The 17880-nt window shown below is 51.4% G+C and overlaps 6 protein-coding genes across 6 annotated transcripts; 3 read left to right on the top strand and 3 right to left on the bottom strand.

Moving 5' to 3' along the window:
- Positions 1 to 1136: 1136 nt before the first annotated feature.
- Positions 1137 to 2722, bottom strand: BU25DRAFT_457820 (MFS general substrate transporter; the record flags this gene model as incomplete). Its single annotated transcript, XM_033710143.1, has 4 exons — positions 1137 to 1758; positions 1809 to 2178; positions 2225 to 2500; positions 2548 to 2722. 4 exons carry the CDS (start codon positions 2720 to 2722, stop codon positions 1137 to 1139), a joined length of 1443 nt encoding a protein of 480 aa, XP_033562700.1.
- Positions 2723 to 3971: 1249 nt separating this feature from the next.
- BU25DRAFT_37396 (Metallo-hydrolase/oxidoreductase) lies at positions 3972 to 5590 on the top strand. Its single transcript, XM_033704052.1, has 2 exons — positions 3972 to 3993; positions 4076 to 5590. Exon 2 carries the CDS (start codon positions 4220 to 4222, stop codon positions 5384 to 5386), a length of 1167 nt encoding a protein of 388 aa, XP_033562699.1. The 5' UTR covers positions 3972 to 3993; positions 4076 to 4219; the 3' UTR covers positions 5387 to 5590.
- A 194-nt stretch (positions 5591 to 5784) lies between these two features.
- BU25DRAFT_457818 (Bicupin, oxalate decarboxylase/oxidase) lies at positions 5785 to 7887 on the bottom strand (the record flags this gene model as incomplete). The annotated part of the gene is made up of 5 exons (XM_033710141.1): positions 5785 to 6102; positions 6154 to 6465; positions 6564 to 6749; positions 6826 to 7037; positions 7836 to 7887. 5 exons carry the CDS (start codon positions 7885 to 7887, stop codon positions 5785 to 5787), a joined length of 1080 nt encoding a protein of 359 aa, XP_033562698.1.
- A 64-nt stretch (positions 7888 to 7951) lies between these two features.
- On the bottom strand, positions 7952 to 9270 carry BU25DRAFT_37291 (uncharacterized protein). The gene has a single exon (XM_033704027.1). It carries the CDS (start codon positions 9067 to 9069, stop codon positions 8203 to 8205), a length of 867 nt encoding a protein of 288 aa, XP_033562697.1. The 5' UTR covers positions 9070 to 9270; the 3' UTR covers positions 7952 to 8202.
- A 2321-nt stretch (positions 9271 to 11591) lies between these two features.
- Positions 11592 to 13190, top strand: BU25DRAFT_339689 (amidase signature enzyme; the record flags this gene model as incomplete). Its single annotated transcript, XM_033702783.1, has 1 exon — positions 11592 to 13190. The coding sequence occupies one exon, from the start codon at positions 11592 to 11594 to the stop codon at positions 13188 to 13190; it is 1599 nt and encodes a 532-aa protein (XP_033562696.1).
- Positions 13191 to 13873: 683 nt separating this feature from the next.
- On the top strand, positions 13874 to 14704 carry BU25DRAFT_339663 (uncharacterized protein; the record flags this gene model as incomplete). The annotated part of the gene is made up of 1 exon (XM_033702781.1): positions 13874 to 14704. The coding sequence occupies one exon, from the start codon at positions 13874 to 13876 to the stop codon at positions 14702 to 14704; it is 831 nt and encodes a 276-aa protein (XP_033562695.1).
- Positions 14705 to 17880: the final 3176 nt, after the last annotated feature.

The raw sequence follows: 17880 nt of genomic DNA, 5'->3' as shown, positions 1-17880 counted from the left end.
TTCGTGTGTATTCGTTCCCTCGGGCAACTCGGACACAACGTGGCCATGTTTCTCAACGACAGGTGCTTGATTTGGGCCGACAGCCACTGCTGCACCCTCGTCTGGTGTAGGAGTACTACTCGGGTGACAAATTTGGCCGCACACCAAAAATGGCAACCCCACACCAAACCTCAACACACCCATACTTTCACGCACACCACACACGCTATACTGTTTCAATTTACTTGATTTTTTAATGGCAGACCCATGGAATACATACAAATATGAGACACCAACAAAAGCACGTGTCTGTGGTGCAATAGCATACATGGAAGCTAAGGGCATCCCACACAGCAAGGAGGACGTGTTCAAGAATGGCAAGATGACACAAAAAGCCTCTCTAGAACAGGTTCTTAAGCCTCATGTTGGCAAGTGGCTTGAAAGAGGTGATCAATTCACTCTAAAGGAAGACAATGACAGCAGCCATGGACCTAGCAACAACAACATTGTGCAGACCTGAAGGAGCATGAGAATCACCTTAACTACTTCTTCAACCACGCATTATCTTCAGACCTTGCTCCTATTGAGAACTGCTGGCAACCAGCTAAAAAGCATATGAGAAATTTCCCTCATTGGGATGAGGAAGACACTATCCAATTGGCAAAGGAAGGATGGAAAAGAGTTAGTCAGGACTTTATCAACACACGTATACACAGTATGCCTGAGTGTCTCTAGCAATGTATCGAATCTGACGGCCAAATGACTGCTGGTTGGTGAGCAAGCGCATTGTCAACAGCCTATTTGCAACTCCAACATTGATATTGTAACAACCATGTGAGTATGAGTAGTAAATATGATGATGACCAAGAAACAGAGCCAAGAAAATGTATGCGCAGCACGTGCGACCTCTGTCGGCCGGAGGATATTTTTAGTGTGCAGACACGTCCCTCCTGTCAACGCTTGTTCACCGATGACGCTGCGCTAGCGTTGCTGATCCCAGCCGCAGGTACAGAGTCTCGAATTCTTAATTCACGGCAGTCTCGACAAGGCGTCCAACTCAAATTGTACGTCCAGAGCGCTCTTCAACGTTCAAGAGGTCGTCTCTGTGTGTCCATTGGGGATCGTATCGTCAAGTGCATGCAAATTTTGGCTCTTTGTCAAACTTGGTACCTGTACTCTTTCTGATCGTCTTCGCCGCCATCCTCTACCCTTTTCCTTGCCAGCTTCCGATTGTGTCGCCACAGCAGCCCTGCGTAAGTCACGCAGAACCCACCGCCGGCCACAGTGATAGCCAGGCCTGTCCTGAAAGCAGAGGGATAGTATGGTGCCTCGGCCTTGATGAAAATGTTTGTAGCGATAAAGTTCGCGCAATTACCGAACCCCAGTACGATGGCTGTACCGGCAGCGATGCTAGCGCGGCCGCGCAGATTGTTCGACATCCAGGCCGTGGACATGGTCATCTGCAGAAACGCTCCGCCGCTCATGCAGAACAGACCAAAGTAGCGTACAGCAGCCGACACATTGCCATGTTCTGAGTACACAAGTTGGATGACCCAACCGATCATAGCGCAGACGACACCGAAGAGGATGAACGGGAAGCGCCAACCTGTTCGGCAACTCAGGAAGGCACCCGTGACTTGGAAGACCATAGCGGTGAGCCAGATGGGTACCGACATTGCCTGAGCATAGGCAGCTGTCCAACCGAGTTCGGTCAAAATTGTAGGAATGAAGGAGGCCATTGATGCCGCTGTCATATCGCAACAAAAGAACATCAGTGTTCTAAAGAAAGGTCAGTATGCATTACACAAAGATCAACATGATGAGCTTACGGAAACCAGATCTTGTAGTCGGTCAATATCTTCAACCAGTTTACCTTCTTGAGATCCAACTTCTGGGTCCCTTTATCTTGTCGGAGTACCGCAAGGAGGTGCTCTCGTTCTGTGGCGCTCAAGATGTTGGTCCTTTCTGGAAAGTCCGGCACGAAGACGAACACGAAGAAGGAGATGAAGATGGTGACGAGGCCCTCGATGATAAAGATCCATCTAAAGCCCTCCAGTCCAGCAATGCCATGCATATTGCGGATGCCGTATGCCAGTATGCCGCTAATGCAAGGTCCTAGGGCGCCGAAGCAGAAGAAGCACGCGTACCGAAGAGACATCTGGGCGCGGGTGTAGTACTCGTTGATCAAGAACGCGGCCCCTGTTTATGTCAGTTTTCGCCAATACAACTGGTGTCGCTGACTGACCAGCTGGTAGAGTTGCCTCAAAAATGCCCATCAAGAATCGCAACGCGAGCAGCCCACCATACGACCGGGTTAGACCTTGACAAGTCGCTATAATCCCGAGGAGAAGCATATTGACACCCAGGAACCATTTAGGCCGCACACGAGGCAACCCCATGATCAGGTTACTGGGCACCTCGATCAGGATAAAGGGGACAAAGAAGATCCACAAAGCTGTATTGTAGCCGTGGGATGGCATATTGAGGCCCTCCTCCAGGCCTTCGATTCTGGCATTCGCGACTACGGCATGTTAGCTTGAGCCCCACACGTGGAAGTCATCGGCTCACTGTTAGTCCGGTCCAGGAAGAGAATCGTATACGTGCATCCTAGGATAGGGATCAAGCGCAAGTCCATCTTGAGCACATAGCTCTGCTTTGTCGACACATTATTGACTACGCCCATCTCACTGCTGTCAATATCTTGCGCAGCTATCTCTGCAGCTGCTTTCTTGTCCGTGTTCATATTCGATGAGCTGCAAGAGCATGTACGTATCGGATGGATGAAGACGGTCTGTGGCGGTCCTGCACGAGCATTACGAGCAACTAGGATGGGCGCAAACTTTACACGAGGAAACGGAACGGGCCTTCCAACGGCAGAGGGTGGCAACAGCAGATTTCAGTCGGAGTGGAGTCGGAGTGGAACCCTGATGAGGTGACTGGAGGACCCAGTTATGTAAAAACGCTGTTCCCAACGGCTTCCCGCTTTCGTAGAGGCAGATAAGTGATCAAGACCTGGACGCTGGGCAGTGCATGCAGGTTTCCTTGAATGGGGCTTGATCGTCACCAACCCCGCGAAGCTGAGACGAAGAGTTTGCAGATACGGTGAACAAGCCTGCTATCTGCAACCGAGGGCCACGTCCTGACTACCGGTTTGAGCTGAAGTCCAGCGGCCCAGCGCAGTGCGAGCAATGCAACCGAGCCTGCCCGAGCCTGGAGTGAACGGTGCCATGGTGTATAGCCATTGAATGTTCTGCAACGATAACCACATGGAAGCTTGCGGGATGCACCTGGAACCGACCTGAGTAATTGAGCTTGCTAAGGAGGTTGATCCAGGGTTCGACGATCGTTGACGGATACGAAAGGGAACAGCTGTCAAAGCTCTCAAATCCTTCCGCTAGTGCAGTGCACCCAAACGGCAAGGGCGCTCCCAACCAACGGAAATTCCTCCCCCTTCTATCTCGACCATCACGACCGCATCATGCAGCGCACCCTATCACATAACATGATGTCTTGCGCGTTGCATGCACGGCAAGGACCCAAGAGGAAGGCCACCGTCTGTCTCAGGTCGAGGCTCGGCCGACAGAACCAAAATGGAATCATTGCCGACCCTTCGCGACCGCCAATTTCTGTCTTCTCACAACTGTCTCGGCCTTCGCACGTTTTAGAAAGCGCCGAGTGGTGCACTAAAGATGACAGATGCCCGTTGTGGAGGAGGCTGAGCGCGCGGAACGACACTCGCAACCGACAGATCACTCCAGACGACCCAGGCTCAGGCGTCCCGTCTCGAGCGCATACATGACCCGTACAGCCTGTTCTCAGAGGCATTTAACCTTTAGAGGTTATTCGAGCGACACCATACTGCGACGCACGCATTGTGATGTGGGGGTTGACCGTTGGTCTACACAATTGAGCAGTTTTTGATTGGCTGTTTGAGTTCACTACGATTGCAGCGCAAGAAGAATCATGTCTACAATTGTCGCAGTTGAACTGCTGACGTGACCTAAACGTACTATCGTAAGTGGTCTCCGCTGGATGTCGACCTGAATCCTCCGGTGGAGAACTAGAAGAGCTAGCAGCCCTAACGGTGGATCTAAAGTTTACATAAAGCTCCAGCGTGACATCACCGTCATACAATTTCCTTCAATTTGTGTTCTGCAACAATGCGCCTCCAAAGACCGCTGGCCAGTCCCAAGTCGACGACAACCTTTCCAGTATTTCAATTAACCTCCTCACGATCTGTATGATGACAAGCCTCAATGTTCCGCCGTCAGCCTCCTGCGTTCGCCTTCGCGCTATCGATGCAAAGACACAGATGTGCGTCTCCTCGAGAGGCTTCATCCAACCACTGATCCCTGGGTTTGAGATCCTGAACCTGACATCAATCACTTTTCTTATTGAACATTCAATACTAGGAAAGAAGGTGCTCTTTGACTGCGGCGCACGTAAAGACTTCGAGAACTTCTCTCCTGCCACCAAGAAACGTCTGAACGTCAATATCAAAGGCTTGAGTGTTGAAAAGGATGTCCACGAGATTGTGCAAAATGCTGGCATACCGCTGAAGGAGTTGGATGCCATGATCTGGTCTCACTGGCATTGGGACCACCACGGCGCAGCTGAGAAGTACCCGCCACATGTCAAGATTGTGGTCGGACCAGGCTTCAAACATAACTTCATGCCAGGATATCCCATAAACCCAGACGCCTTCCTCCTTAACGCCAACTTCGAAGGTCGTGAGGTACACGAGATGACGTTTTCGGACGCGTTCAAGATAGGCGAGTTCAGAGCACACGACTACTTCGGTGATGGGTCGTTCTATTTACTCGACACCCCTGGTCATGCAATCGGACATATCTGCGGCCTCGCGCGCACAACGCCCTCAACTTTCGTGTTCCTCGGGGGCGATATCTGTCACTTTGGTGGCAGCTTTCGGCCTAGCACTTCGATCCAAATGCCAGATCCGGTGCCAGACGAGCACCTCGACCAGCATCTTCCACACCCATGCCCCTGCTCGCTCTTCACAGAGGTACACCCTGCTGGACCAGAATCAGAGGCGTCGAAGACATCACCCTTCTTCGAGGTCTCGGGTTTTGCGCAGTCAGCGTACGTGGATCGAGAAGCGGCAGCACAGTGCATCGAGGAACTGCAGAGGTTCGATGCACATCCCGACGTGCTCGTGTGTATAGCACATGATTCGACCCTGCTTAGAGTACTGCCCTTTCTGAATGACCAGCACGAGAAGGACCTGAATGACTGGCAAGACCAAGGATACAAGGAGAAGGCACGATGGGGTTGGTTGAATGAGCTGCCGAGACAGGGCAAACCGGGGCGCGAGATGTACGTCCAAGGTGTACGACAGAATGGCGAGCTCGTAGAGGACTTCATGAAGCTCAAAGCAACTGCGTACTGAGGACCCTACTTGAAAGTCTTCGGCAAGAGTACCCGCAAATTACATGAATGAGGCTTAGTAATTGGCGCTAGTGAAGTGGGGCAGGCGAGTCGAGCACAAGCATGCGTCACGACCGATGTTCACACTGGAACACCCACTCAGGCACCTCGTACGCGTTCGTCACTTCTCAGAGTGGATATATACCGGTCTTCTTGTCTGTCACTCTATCGTAACCACGCAATCTGGCTACAACTCGCTGGGGATGCATCATAAGATAATGGCATAAGGACGAGGTCAAAGAATATGATAACTATTACTTCGGCACTCGCAACGCGCCTGGATTGAAATGAAGAATTCGCCGAGTCCGACCATTTCCCACTCGACATGGCAACAGCCAGCTACGATAATACCGAAAGCGTTTATTTGCCATGCACCAGCACCTGCTTCTCTTTCTTCGAGCCCTCGACAACATTCAGTGGCAGCTTGAGGTCGGCAACAATATCTGCTGGTGCCAGAGCCAACAACTGAGTCAACGACACGTCATCGACGCGGTCGACCTTGTTGATTTCGACCCAGGTGAGAGTCTGAGTCTTTGAAGTGTTCTCGATGTAATGCCCAGAGTTATCTGAGAACACAGCAGTGTCGCCATGCCCGAAGTCGAAAGTACGTGAGTTACTGTTACCAGTAAAGTCTGTCGCACGACCTTTGCCTTCGTGGAAGTACAGCCATTCCTCGAACTACTACCCGTCAGTACAACTATCCATAAATATTGAACCGAGCTGACTTACAATAGGATGCCAATGTAGTTCCCTGATACCCTTCGGCTCAAGCACAACGTACATCGACGCGATCATCTTCGAGATTGAGAAGTTGGTCGTGTCAATCTTCCACCAGACACCAGCACCACCAGGCGCAGGCTCAGGAGTGTATTGGAACGTGCGGTATACATACGAGGCATCTGCAACGAGCTCGCCGGCACCTCCAGTGGTGTTCCTCTGCCTTGCAGGGGCACTGGTCGTACTGTTCTGAATGTACGGGTGCGTCTTGGGCAAGTTGTCGAAGGTTGACTCAGGCAGACCGAAGCTCTTCGCAAGGATCGACTTGGGCGTTTTCGCAAGCCAGTTGTCAAGGTTGAAGGTTGTTTTGGGACCTGGTCAGAGAGCTAACAAACAATGGTCAGGGCCCACTACCCAACTACATCGAAGTGTCCGTCGTCGAATGCCAGCAGATACTCGTTCTCGTCGTCCAGACCTTGCACAGTGTGTGCTTGATCCTTTGGAAAGTACCAAATGTCTCCGAAACCGAGCTCGGTAACCTGATGACGACCATTCTCTTCGACCGCCGATACGAGCACACGACCGAACAGCACTTGTCCCCATCCTGCCTATAGAAGTTGTCAGCAATAAGTCTAGGACCGGCTGGCTGGATACAACATACAACACAGTGCCAGTGCAGCTCACAAATGGCACCCTTCTTAGGTGCTGCTGTGATGCTGCGATGTCATGGCTTTGCGGCAAGTCGTTGTCGACCTGCTCGCGAACCCAGCCGCCAGGATAGATTTGAGTTTTAGAGTCGGAGAAGCGCCACTTGAGGTTCGGCACAGTGTCGGAACCAGTGCTCTGCTGGCCCAAGTTTGAGGGGTTCTCGATGTCCACTTGGCGGCTGGTTCCACCTATTCAAAGTCAATATCCGCGAACGTTATGCTCTGAAAGCATTCGAACATACCTAAGATTGAGGTGCCTTTTCTCACTTCTCTAGCGACTTGTGCGCACCGTTTGTACTGTTTTTACAAGCTACTAAGTAATGATCAATCGTGATGCATTTCGAGAATCAGCTGTGCTTCTTTCCCTTCCAAAGTCCAGAGTCAAGCATTCGTGAATTCGGTTTAAGTCTCCATCTGTCCTCACTAATCACCTCCGACATCATCCGAAATTACCGAAACGAAGGTCTCGTCGTACCCAAAGACGTTCTTGAGAGATACATAGGCCGTGCCTATGATATTCTGCTGCTTTCGTCTGGTCTGTGCGAGTGGTTTGGAGACCCCATGAAACGGCCTGAAACCACACACCGTCACATCCAGGCATCAGATCAGGCGTCAGCCACACAATGCACATCAAAGCTTAGCTCGACTACACCTTGTTTCTCAGGCTGTTCGGTATCGTTGTTGAGGCTGCGGCAACCCAGTGGTCAGAACTGAGTGAGCCGCAGTTGTTAGATTTTTGCATGAAGAGAAGAGGAAGACACAATCGTTTGCGAAATGTACAGACCCTCCTGGATTTTGGCACAGTGACTGTATGTACCACAGTATAGCATGCAGTGCACATACGTGAGTGGTTAACTGTCTTGGTGCCCTAAAGTATCCTACGTTCTGCCCAGCGTCCTGTCACCCAGACTGTCACTCAGCTGTCACTCAGACTGTCACCCATCCTATCAATCAGCCTTAGCTAGCCACTCGGAAGCTCTCGCCCACCTGTGACGTATGCTTGATGATATTGAGCCAAAATCCAGAGGGGTTCGTACATTTTGCAAGGCACCGATATTTGAAAATACAATTGATAAACTACTAGATAAGCATTATACAAAGGAGCGTAACAGACCAGGGTTCCCAATCCAGGCTCTACGCAACCACTCCTCCACCACCATCTACCACTAACTCATACATGGTCCCATCCCCTGGTCGCAGACCAGCAGGACTACATCGCACTCCACCACTCATCTTCTCGTACTAGGGGAAAACATTGCTTGGTATATACACTAGTCATAAGATCCACCGTTCGATTGTTGCCTTGCGTCCACCGTATCGTTATCGTTGTTCAAGCTCGAGATAGCCGAGAAGTTTAGAACTCGCCCTCGATGAGGTCGATCTCCTCCTCCTGGTCGTCGTCGGTAAGAGCGGGGGCGTTCTTGCGGCGCTGAGCGGGGGAAGAGACGGTGTTGGCTCCGGTGGCAGCGCCGGTGGCAGCACTTGTAGCAGCGCCTGCGGTCTGGCCGTTAGCGACGGGGGCAGCAGCACCAGCAGCGGGAGCAGCGCCAGTGTTGGCGGCGGTCGCGGGGGCAGCACCTGCAGCGGGTGCGGCAGCAGCAGCGGCGCCAGCCATCTGGACGGGGACACAGCCACCGAAAGGTCCAGCACGAGCGGGGTTCTCGCAGCGGACCATGCAGACGTTGCTCTGTCCAGCGACGGTACCAGTGCAGGTCTGGGCAGCGTCAATCTGGACGTTGAGGGGAAGGTCCTGCATCTGAGTGTCTCGATTGCGGCCACGGTCATTACCCTGAAGGTTCTGGGTGACGGTCATGGGGACCCAGTTTGTACCAGTGCCGGTGGCATCGATCATGCACTTGTAAGGACCAGCACCGTCAGAGTTGACCTGGTGGACAGTCATCATGAGAGCACCGCCAGCGGTGACCTGGGGAAGTGTGGCGCCGTTGAGCTGCATGACCTGAGCGGTTCCGGCCTGGATGTCGTTGTCACCTCCTCCGAGGGTCTCACCGCAGGTGGCTGCGGCATCACCACGGAAGCGGGTGGAGTCCTGCTGGAAGGGGTTGCGGTTTGTGCCATCACGAGGAGTGCTGGGGTCAACACCGATGGCAGAGCCGGCACCGCCGGCGTCACCAGTGGCCTTGATGATGGCACCGTGGCCAGCCACGAGGGTAGAAGAAGCCAAAAGGCTGAAGGCAATAACGGAGGACTTGGTGAAGTACATTTTGAATGAAAATAGTCTGAACCGGTCAGATGATTAAGTGAATAAAGTAGAAGAGTTATTAATGAATGGAAGAGAAGTAGTGATTACTGTAAAGCTGGGTTGGGAACCTGTGTGCTGATGCTGTTCTTCCAGTCGCGGTCTTACCCTCATTTATACTTGACTGCAAGAGGTGAGCCATCGCAGAATTGCCTCCGACTTCCGTGAAGTTGCATCGGCCATGGTTGGTCCGGACCTGGTGAGGCACTGAAATTTTGGCCAAGACGTAAGAAGAGGTCGACATAAGGTTTCGTAGCAGACAGTGAGGCACGAAAACACAGACTCAGCCTGAATTTTGACCTTACTAAGGACGTACGAAACGTGGATGAGGTAGCAATAGATCGGAGGAAACCTATGTTCACTTGTTTCAGTGGGTCTTGACACGACTTTGCGCCGAGATACTCCAGGTCGATCGAGTATGGTACCGGATGAGGAACCTATGAGCGTCGATCGCAAGGTAATGTGAGACAGTGAAGTGTAGGGTGTCGGCCGTATCATCATAGGATTGATGTTGTTCGAAACCAAGCATCAGCAACAGCACCCGAGGTGTAAACACATGCAGGCTGCAGATCTGCTGCATTTGGTCCACGCCTAGCTCCATCTTTGACAATGCCTAAGCTTCAGGCCGTCTCAAGGTGCAAAACTTGGCAGGCAGCTTAAGTGATCCCTGAGGCTAGTGAAACTGAATGAGGCTGAGTCGGCACCCACAGCAATGTATGTGTGATGGAGACATGCTCGACCGGTGAGATTTCGAGTGGCGCCATACGGCAGCTGCCGTAGTGAGTAACTCAAAACTAGTCGTCTCGAGGTTCGAATCAACCCTGAAATCTTCTGCATGCATCATCAACAGAAAGCGTTGTTGAACAATGACAAATTTGGCATGTCATGTAGCTGTCTTCCAAGCTGTGCCTGCCTCAGCCGTTCAATAGAATACTCACCAGAGGGTAAGCCCATGGCTTAACGGACGCAATACATCCGAGAAGGCTAGGTCAGGCCTGTGATTGCAGACGGTGATGCACGATCCACTACGGTTATATGTGGGTTTGAGTTTCGTGATGCCGAGTTTCGCGGAGAGTTTGGTTTAGTGCCACACCGCAGGTTTCACAGACGTGCAGGCGCCCAATCGAGCAAAGTCTGGGGAAGTTTCTGCGTCCGGGCAGGCCAAGTTCCGGTCTGTGATGTCGCGCAAAGTGTGGCTCACAGTGTGGAGAGGCGCTAAAGTGGATCTCGTCGAGAAAGTGGAGGCTCTGGAATGTGGTGTTAAGGTTTTGGTGAGGCTCAGAGCTCCGGAGGAAGGAAGTCGCCAGGCTTGACAAACAACACCATCGATTCGCGCCAAACGCAGCAAGCACCGGACACGATACCTTCCTCAACATTGTAAACATACATTATGGAAAGCAATATACCCATATACGCACTTGTAATTTCCTACACGTGCACTGCCAGGAAGGGCAGGTGAGCCTGCTTGGCGAGTGAGTGCGCGCGAAGGTCGATCACCCATCATAGGTGACAGGCGCTGACGGCAACCAATTTCCTTCTGTATAGTTTCGGACTCGACAATTTTTACGAATGTACGCTTGTATGATGCACTACCTAAACCGGAATCACGATGTACGACAGTGCCGCCAGCGCTGGTGCCCTGCTCTGCGATGATCGAACTCCCATCACGGGCTTCCCTTACGATCCACTGCTACGATCTCAAGTCGGACAGTTACCTGGTGAAATCACGAATGCTGCGCATCGTCAGCTCAATCAGAAAATGTAGGCACTGTCTGTCGTAGGGAATAGCTATAACATGACACGACACGCATGGTGCATGCAGGGAATGCATTTCATAGACAACTTTTGGCTGCGAAATGATCGTTGGTGCTTATTGAAGCATGAAAAGGCTGTCTGCCACATCACAGCAACTCTATGGACCTCCGCTGTGCACCTTATGAGCAAGTTGTTGCTTCGTTGAGGCGCGTTGTACTTCTACCAGCTTCTCTACAACCTTTAACATTCAAAAATCGCGTATGCCCACAACTTAGTCGCTGTTCTTCAGTCTATAGCTTCATCATTCTTCAGCTTCAGCGTATATTTACCTATTCAAGCAAATTCGCTAAGGGCCATGTATCAGGCAGGTGCTAACGTTAGCCGCACTACGTCACTCCGATTATCGGGTATCTTCACAAGACCATCACGATAAGCTTGCAAGTGCTATACGCGTTATCAACATCGCTGACTGAACTCGATCGGATGTATGCACCGTGATACATGGCGTAGGCCAAGCACAGCTAAGGTGGTCCGCGGATTCTACCCTGGTTCTCAAGCTCAACTGAACATTGTAAGCCTGAGCGGTATAAAGCAGTTCAGTACTGCGAGAGTGGTAATATCTGCATTCATCTCTCTGAACAATTGCTAAAACCACAAACCCCAGTATGGTATCGATCCTCGCACTGGTCGTTGCCGCGATCTGCAGCCAAACATTGGCAGCAACAACTACCATGCCTTTTGACGCTCGCGAAGCGACAATCGACTCAGTCCACCATGCGCTCTACACTGGGCTGTCAACGTGTCGAGAGGTCATCTCGGCTTTCGTCGCCCGCATCAAAGCTCATGACAACCGGACAAATGCTATCATTACCTTGAACCCTAACGCATTGAACGTTGCGGACGCCCTTGATGCGCAGCTTGCGGCAGGAAATGCAACCGGACCTCTCTTCTGCGTACCCGTTCTGCTGAAGGACAATTACGATACTGCAGAAATGCCAACTACAGGCGCCAGCTTGGCGCTTGCAAAGTCACAACCGACTGAAGATGCACCTAGCGTGGTGGCACTGAAGAATGCCGGAGCCATCATCCTGGGGAAAACCAACCTGCATGAACTTGCGCTAGAGGGTATCAGTGTATCTTCCTTGGGTGGACAAACCATCAATCCGTATGATGCGACACGCACGCCTGGTGGAAGCTCTGGCGGCACAGGAGCGGCTGTTGCATCTTCCTTCTGCGTTTTCGGCACCGGTACAGATACTGTCAATTCGCTACGAAGTCCTGCATCAGCAAACTCACTATGCAGCATACGACCTACCAGAGGTCTCGTGACACGTACTGGTATCATACCGATATCGTACACTCACGATACCATTGGTCCTATTGCGAGATCAATCAAGGACGTTGCCACAGCTCTGACGGTTATGGCTTCTACCGGCTACGATGCCGCGGACAATGCAACGGCACTTGTCCCTTCGCCGAATCGTAACATAGACTACACTGCTAAAATATCGGCTGCTAAACTTCGGGACCTTCGAATTGGCGTTCTCAACGGCTTCTTCAACCGCTCTAAGTCGGCAGAGGTCACACCCGTCAACAACGCCATAGATGCGGTGATGTCGAGATTGGAGGCCGAGAATGTCACATTGATCCCAATCAACGAGACCATATACAATGCGACTGCCATCCAAGCTGCACTCGACGTTCAGCGCTACGAGTACCGTGAGTTGATGGACGAATATCTCCAGCGTCCATCGCTTTCCGGCGACCATCCTAATACTCTCAACGAATTGTACTCGCACATAGCAGTAAACGGATCTGGCGGCGAATTCGTTGTCCTGCCATCCCAATACGAATACGTCAACACTGCGCTTGTCTCTTCAACGAGCAACGAGACGTACGTTCAGCGTCAGAACGGCGTTCGCAACCTCAGTCTCGCATTGCAACAAACTTTCGCCGCAAACAATTTGGATGCGATCATCTACCCAGAGCAGAAGAACCTCGTTGTGAAGATTGGGTCTCCATCACAGAGTGGCCGCAACGGTATTCTCGCAGCGCTCACAGGCGTACCTGTCGTGACAATTCCTGCAGGGTTCAGCGAGCCGAGTGAGGATGCACCGATTGGTGTGCCGATTGGCATGGAGATTCTGGGTCGGCCTTGGGAGGAGCAGAAGCTGCTGGGCATCGGGTATGCGATCGAGCAGTTGATGAAAGTCAGAAGAGCGCCGACATGGGCGAAGGATGTTGTGGAGGTACCACACTACGAGAGTGTGCCAGTGATCATGCCAGATGGGGGCAATATAAGCCCTGCATATCCACTCGGTACTCTGTAGATGAGAAGCCTAGCTTGATAGGCAAGCGCATACTTTTTTTGCAATTTTGATCCCTAAATTTTGGTGCGCAGTTCATGTCGATAAGGTGCATTCGACCGTCCATGCGCCCGCGACCAGACACGTCTCGTCTTATTTTAGCTTGTTTGCCTGAGGCAGTGACCCTCTTCCTGAATACGACGTTTTTCGTATTCCCCAAAACGATCGAAAAATATACGCTCGGCGACAGACCTTTCCTCTGAGCACCGAACCACCTGCATTGGCTAAATCATCGTCGGTAACACGATGATCGGTATCTAAGCAGGGAAAACATGCAGGTCGCAAAATGACGTCCGACAATGGTCCGAGGCCAACACAGCCGCGACACAGCCTGGAGAGGGCGGCAAACTTCACAGATTGACGCGTACCATTCCGTGGGCAATTGAGCGATTTACTGCTTTGCAGGCTTCACAAAGGTGCCAAACAAAGGTCTTGACGATGTTGCGATGCGCTGAGAATGTTTTTAATGAAAGTGCGCTGGCCTCGCGGAAGTTCATGGATAGATGCTGAACAAAATTGCGACACGTGATGACTGCCAAGCACGCCCAGGCAAGCTAACACCCGTCCGAGCTCAGCGGAAGATGATAACCTCGAGATTGATCTCCTTGTTCCCTTACGACGTCTACCATGCTTCGTCGACAGCACCGATGGGTCAACCGCTTGGCTATCCAGGAATCGTCAACATCGTCACTCTCGTCGTCTTCTTCATCTACCTCGTAATATCGCTCTACCTTATTCTACGCCAAGGCCTGGGGCGGAGCTGGCCATGGATCTGGCTGGCGACGCTATGTGTTTGCCGGCTTGTGCAGGTCTCCATGGATTTGGCGACGACACAGCTCACCCCCATCGAACAAGTTCCTAACACATCCGTCTCGTCCGGTGTCGCCATTCTGACCTCTATGGGTCTCACGCCACTGTTCATGTCAACCAGCAGTCTACTCAACACGACGACCAAACCGAAAGGACGACGCATGCAATGGATCTTACTATTCGTGCATATTCCTTTAATCATTTCCTTCATCCTCATAGTCGCTGGCGGCATTGATCCAGACTCCCGCGAAGGTCCGACCTACGCAGCAACCGAAGCAACCAAAGCTGGCATCAGTCTTTACATCGCCTGTTTCTTAATTCTTATATGGGCTACAGCAGTCATCTCTGCTCGTCTTTATCTCGCGGACTCTCAGGAAGTCAAGATTTTGACCACCGTTGTGCTCAGTCTGCCATTCTTCGTTGTCGATATCGTTTATATGACATGCTTCGCATTCGAGAGCTGGGTCGACAAAACTTCCGAGATGCGGTTCAACGTTATTTCCGGCAATGTTACGATCCAGTTGTGCATGTACGTACCTGCTCCATCAGCGCCTCCTCGTCCACCTTGCATCTGGTCGGGATGCTGGGACTCGACATTCTCCCGGCAACATCAGCTCCTGCTGTTTGGTACTCTGCGAGCCTGTCCTACTCACGTCTCGATAATTTAATCGTTGACTTCTTGCTGACATCTTGTGATAGGCAAGTCATTATGGAGTACATTGTCGTTGGTCTCTACCTGTTCCTTGGACTGGAACTTCCCAGCAAAGCCGCCCGGTTACGCGAGCAAATTGAAGAAGTTAAAGAGATGAGCGCGGACCAGATACAGGAGACCATCCTCTGGAAGCTCCACGAGGCGATATCACGCGTCGTTGCGGCGATGATCATGCCGGCCCTTCAGTTCTCGCACTGGATGCTAGGAAAGATATTACGTTCTGGACATGCTACTTGAGCCCCGGAGGCCATGGTTTGCGGTAACCTACTGTTAATTGATTGGTTTAACGTCCTATGTGAGTCTGAGATAACCTACTGTAAACCGAACTCATTTAATACAATCATGCGGCCTGCGCAAGACTTATCCCTGGATCAAAACGATCGAACCCAGACTTGACGAAGCAAAGGCCAACGCAAACCTTGCGCGAAAAAGAAAGACGCCTCTTCATTGCAAAGGAAGAGCGCATCACGAAGATCATCGTCGGCGGCATCTACGTCAGACACTTGGAAGCGCTTTCCTGGCAAGCGTTGTGCTTGCCGACTCGGGCCGGGTGGCCACACTATCCCATTAACGGGTAGTTATGGGCTTTCTCAGCTCTTGTCAGACTGTCGCCTACGAACGCAACGACAAGCAATCTCGACTCACGCGATGCGAACATCGTAAAATTTATCAAAGCTACAACGCTTGATGATCTGTGAGCGTGCACAACGTTGTTCCTGCGCTTCATCGGCCTTGCAACGAGCACACATCATGAATCCAAGTTTCAGGGTGTCAAGTTGCGACGCAGGATCACCGGTACACAGTACAAACGACCACTTTGGCGACTGTATTCATAAGCCACCATAGCATCGAGTGTGCTAGATCCGACACGAAGTTATATCGAGTAGACCCGACACGAGTGTGGCATGTGACCATTTGACGAGGTCGAAAGAGGGAAGATTGAAGATTAGAGTAGGGATCTTGAAGACGGTTCCAAATGATGCAGAGGGCTCAGCAGGCAAACTTCTGGCGAGAGAAATGGGCGTGGACAATTGGTGCAGGACCTACAGGCCAAAACGATGTTGATACTGGGCACTGATCAGCTGCGTCTGTCACGGGCGACTACAAGGGCTACGACCTGGTTGTGTGATTTGTCCAATGCACGACGATATACCCATGTACAATCGACTAGTATGAACACCACATTCGACTGCTTTTTGAAATCCCTACACTGCTCTGTTCTCAGCACTATCCGTCTCCCCAACTTTAACAACCCCCTCAGTCTGAATCTTCGCCTTCTTCCTGCATCCTTCCTCATGCCTGAGCTGAGGCCTAACAATTCCGTCATACTGCATCCACAGGTCCTCTATAGCTTCCATCCTCTTGATGAAAAAGCCAACCTTGACTCTCCTCCAAGTCTCGTTGACCTCACCTTTTCAGCTCATCCAGTAACGTAGCAATAATGCTATACAGCTTGACCAGTCCTTTTAGCTCATCTACCGCTCTCGCAGTCATATCTAGCTCTTTGTCATTCAGTTCGGAGGTATACTTGGTGGCCTGGATGCGCATATCCGTCCCATGTAAGACGATTCAAACAAGGAGTGGTTCATGTAGTCTTGCTGCGCTTGGAATTACTTGTCTAGAGGCAGATAACCGAGTGACTCGTAGAAGTCGCCGAGGTTCAGAGGAAAGGGCTCCGGGCGCGGTAAGGGTTTGACGGTTGCCATCGTTGTGGTATGGTGCAGAACAAGTGCAAGAACACTGTCGTCTTATACAGTGATCGGTAGATCGCTAGTCGGTGAACACACAATACAAGCTTCCCCAATAAGCTGGAAGTTTCGTGCATGGTTTCCATCGAAGAGCGGTCAAATGTTGAGACATCCAATGTATATGTCTCAGTGACGCGCATGTACCAAACACATCTCTTTGTCTCCATTCGCCTGACTGCTCCTTACTCTTGTATGGCTACATCTCTATCATGTTGATCTTATTGCCTCGTTTCTTCACTCTCGTCCCACGTCTGAGGATTTGCAGGTGCAAACCCTGGCGCCAGCGCCGGCATCCCATCCTCACCCTTCATCTTATCATCAGCCCCATCTCCGACCCACCTTGCCCTCAACCACAAATCCTCACTCCACTTCTCGCCTTTTGCCTCTATTCCGCCCTTTATCTCCAGACACCCATTCGCCTGCCCCTCCCAATCCTCGTAATACTCGTTGCGCAAACTGTCCATAACTTCGGTCTCCTCTAATCCATACTCTTTTGCTCCACGCTAGCCCACGTCTCGTCCACCTTTTGCTTTGGCTTATCCATCATCAACGTCGTCCGATTGCGGAGTTGCATTAACTTGACTATGCATACTCTGTCCTGGTGCGGATGAGCTCGACGGTTTTCGGGAGTTGTGGCACAGGCGATACTTCGCTCTTGTGAGTCCATCTTCAGCGAACTGATGCTCTGGTACAGCTTGTCGATATTTCCTTGCTGCCAATCTTGGACTTGACGCTCGAATTCGACAGGGGCGAGGTGAGGGGTTGAGTTGATGAAGTATTGCAGCTATTGTTGCATGAATCGTGCTTGTTCCTGAGTCAACGGAAAAGTCATGGTTGAGATGCGCTTCCTCTTGTACAAAGGAGCTTGTTTTTTTGGCCGATCAGGGGCTTGTGCGCGATCGTCCCCAACCATCTCATGTCAACACCATACTTTGCATATAGTAAATCAACCACCACAATGCCTGCACAGACTATTGCGTGTTGCAAAAACTTCAACTATAAGCAGTACAAGAAGGCCCAAGCTCCTAAGACAAATCGCACTGAGTTGAGGGTGGTTGAGAGGGCATTTGCGGTGGGCGCTCTCACTGCAATGCAGGGAGACTATGCCAACCAACGTGATCTTGCAACCACTATGGGACGGTCACAAGGCACCCTTTTGGAGTTGCTTAAACGGGTAGAAATGAAGGCCAACAATCATGCTGTAGCTCTATGGGACGATATCCTTTATGAGAACGATTTAGGACGCGGCAGGAGCCTGTTGTTGACACGTCAACAGAAGGAACTCATCATCCAGATTGCAATGTCCTCACGCAATGCACATGAGAAGGAGCCCTGGCAGGCTATTGCCAATGGCGATTTCAAAGATGTTGTACCAGAAATGAGT

Source organism: Macroventuria anomochaeta (genome assembly GCF_010093625.1).
Source record: "Macroventuria anomochaeta strain CBS 525.71 unplaced genomic scaffold BU25scaffold_13, whole genome shotgun sequence".
NCBI lineage: Eukaryota > Fungi > Ascomycota > Dothideomycetes > Pleosporales > Didymellaceae > Macroventuria > Macroventuria anomochaeta.
The sequence above is the reverse complement of the archived record's forward strand: the minus strand, read 5'-3'. Positions and strand labels throughout refer to the sequence as shown.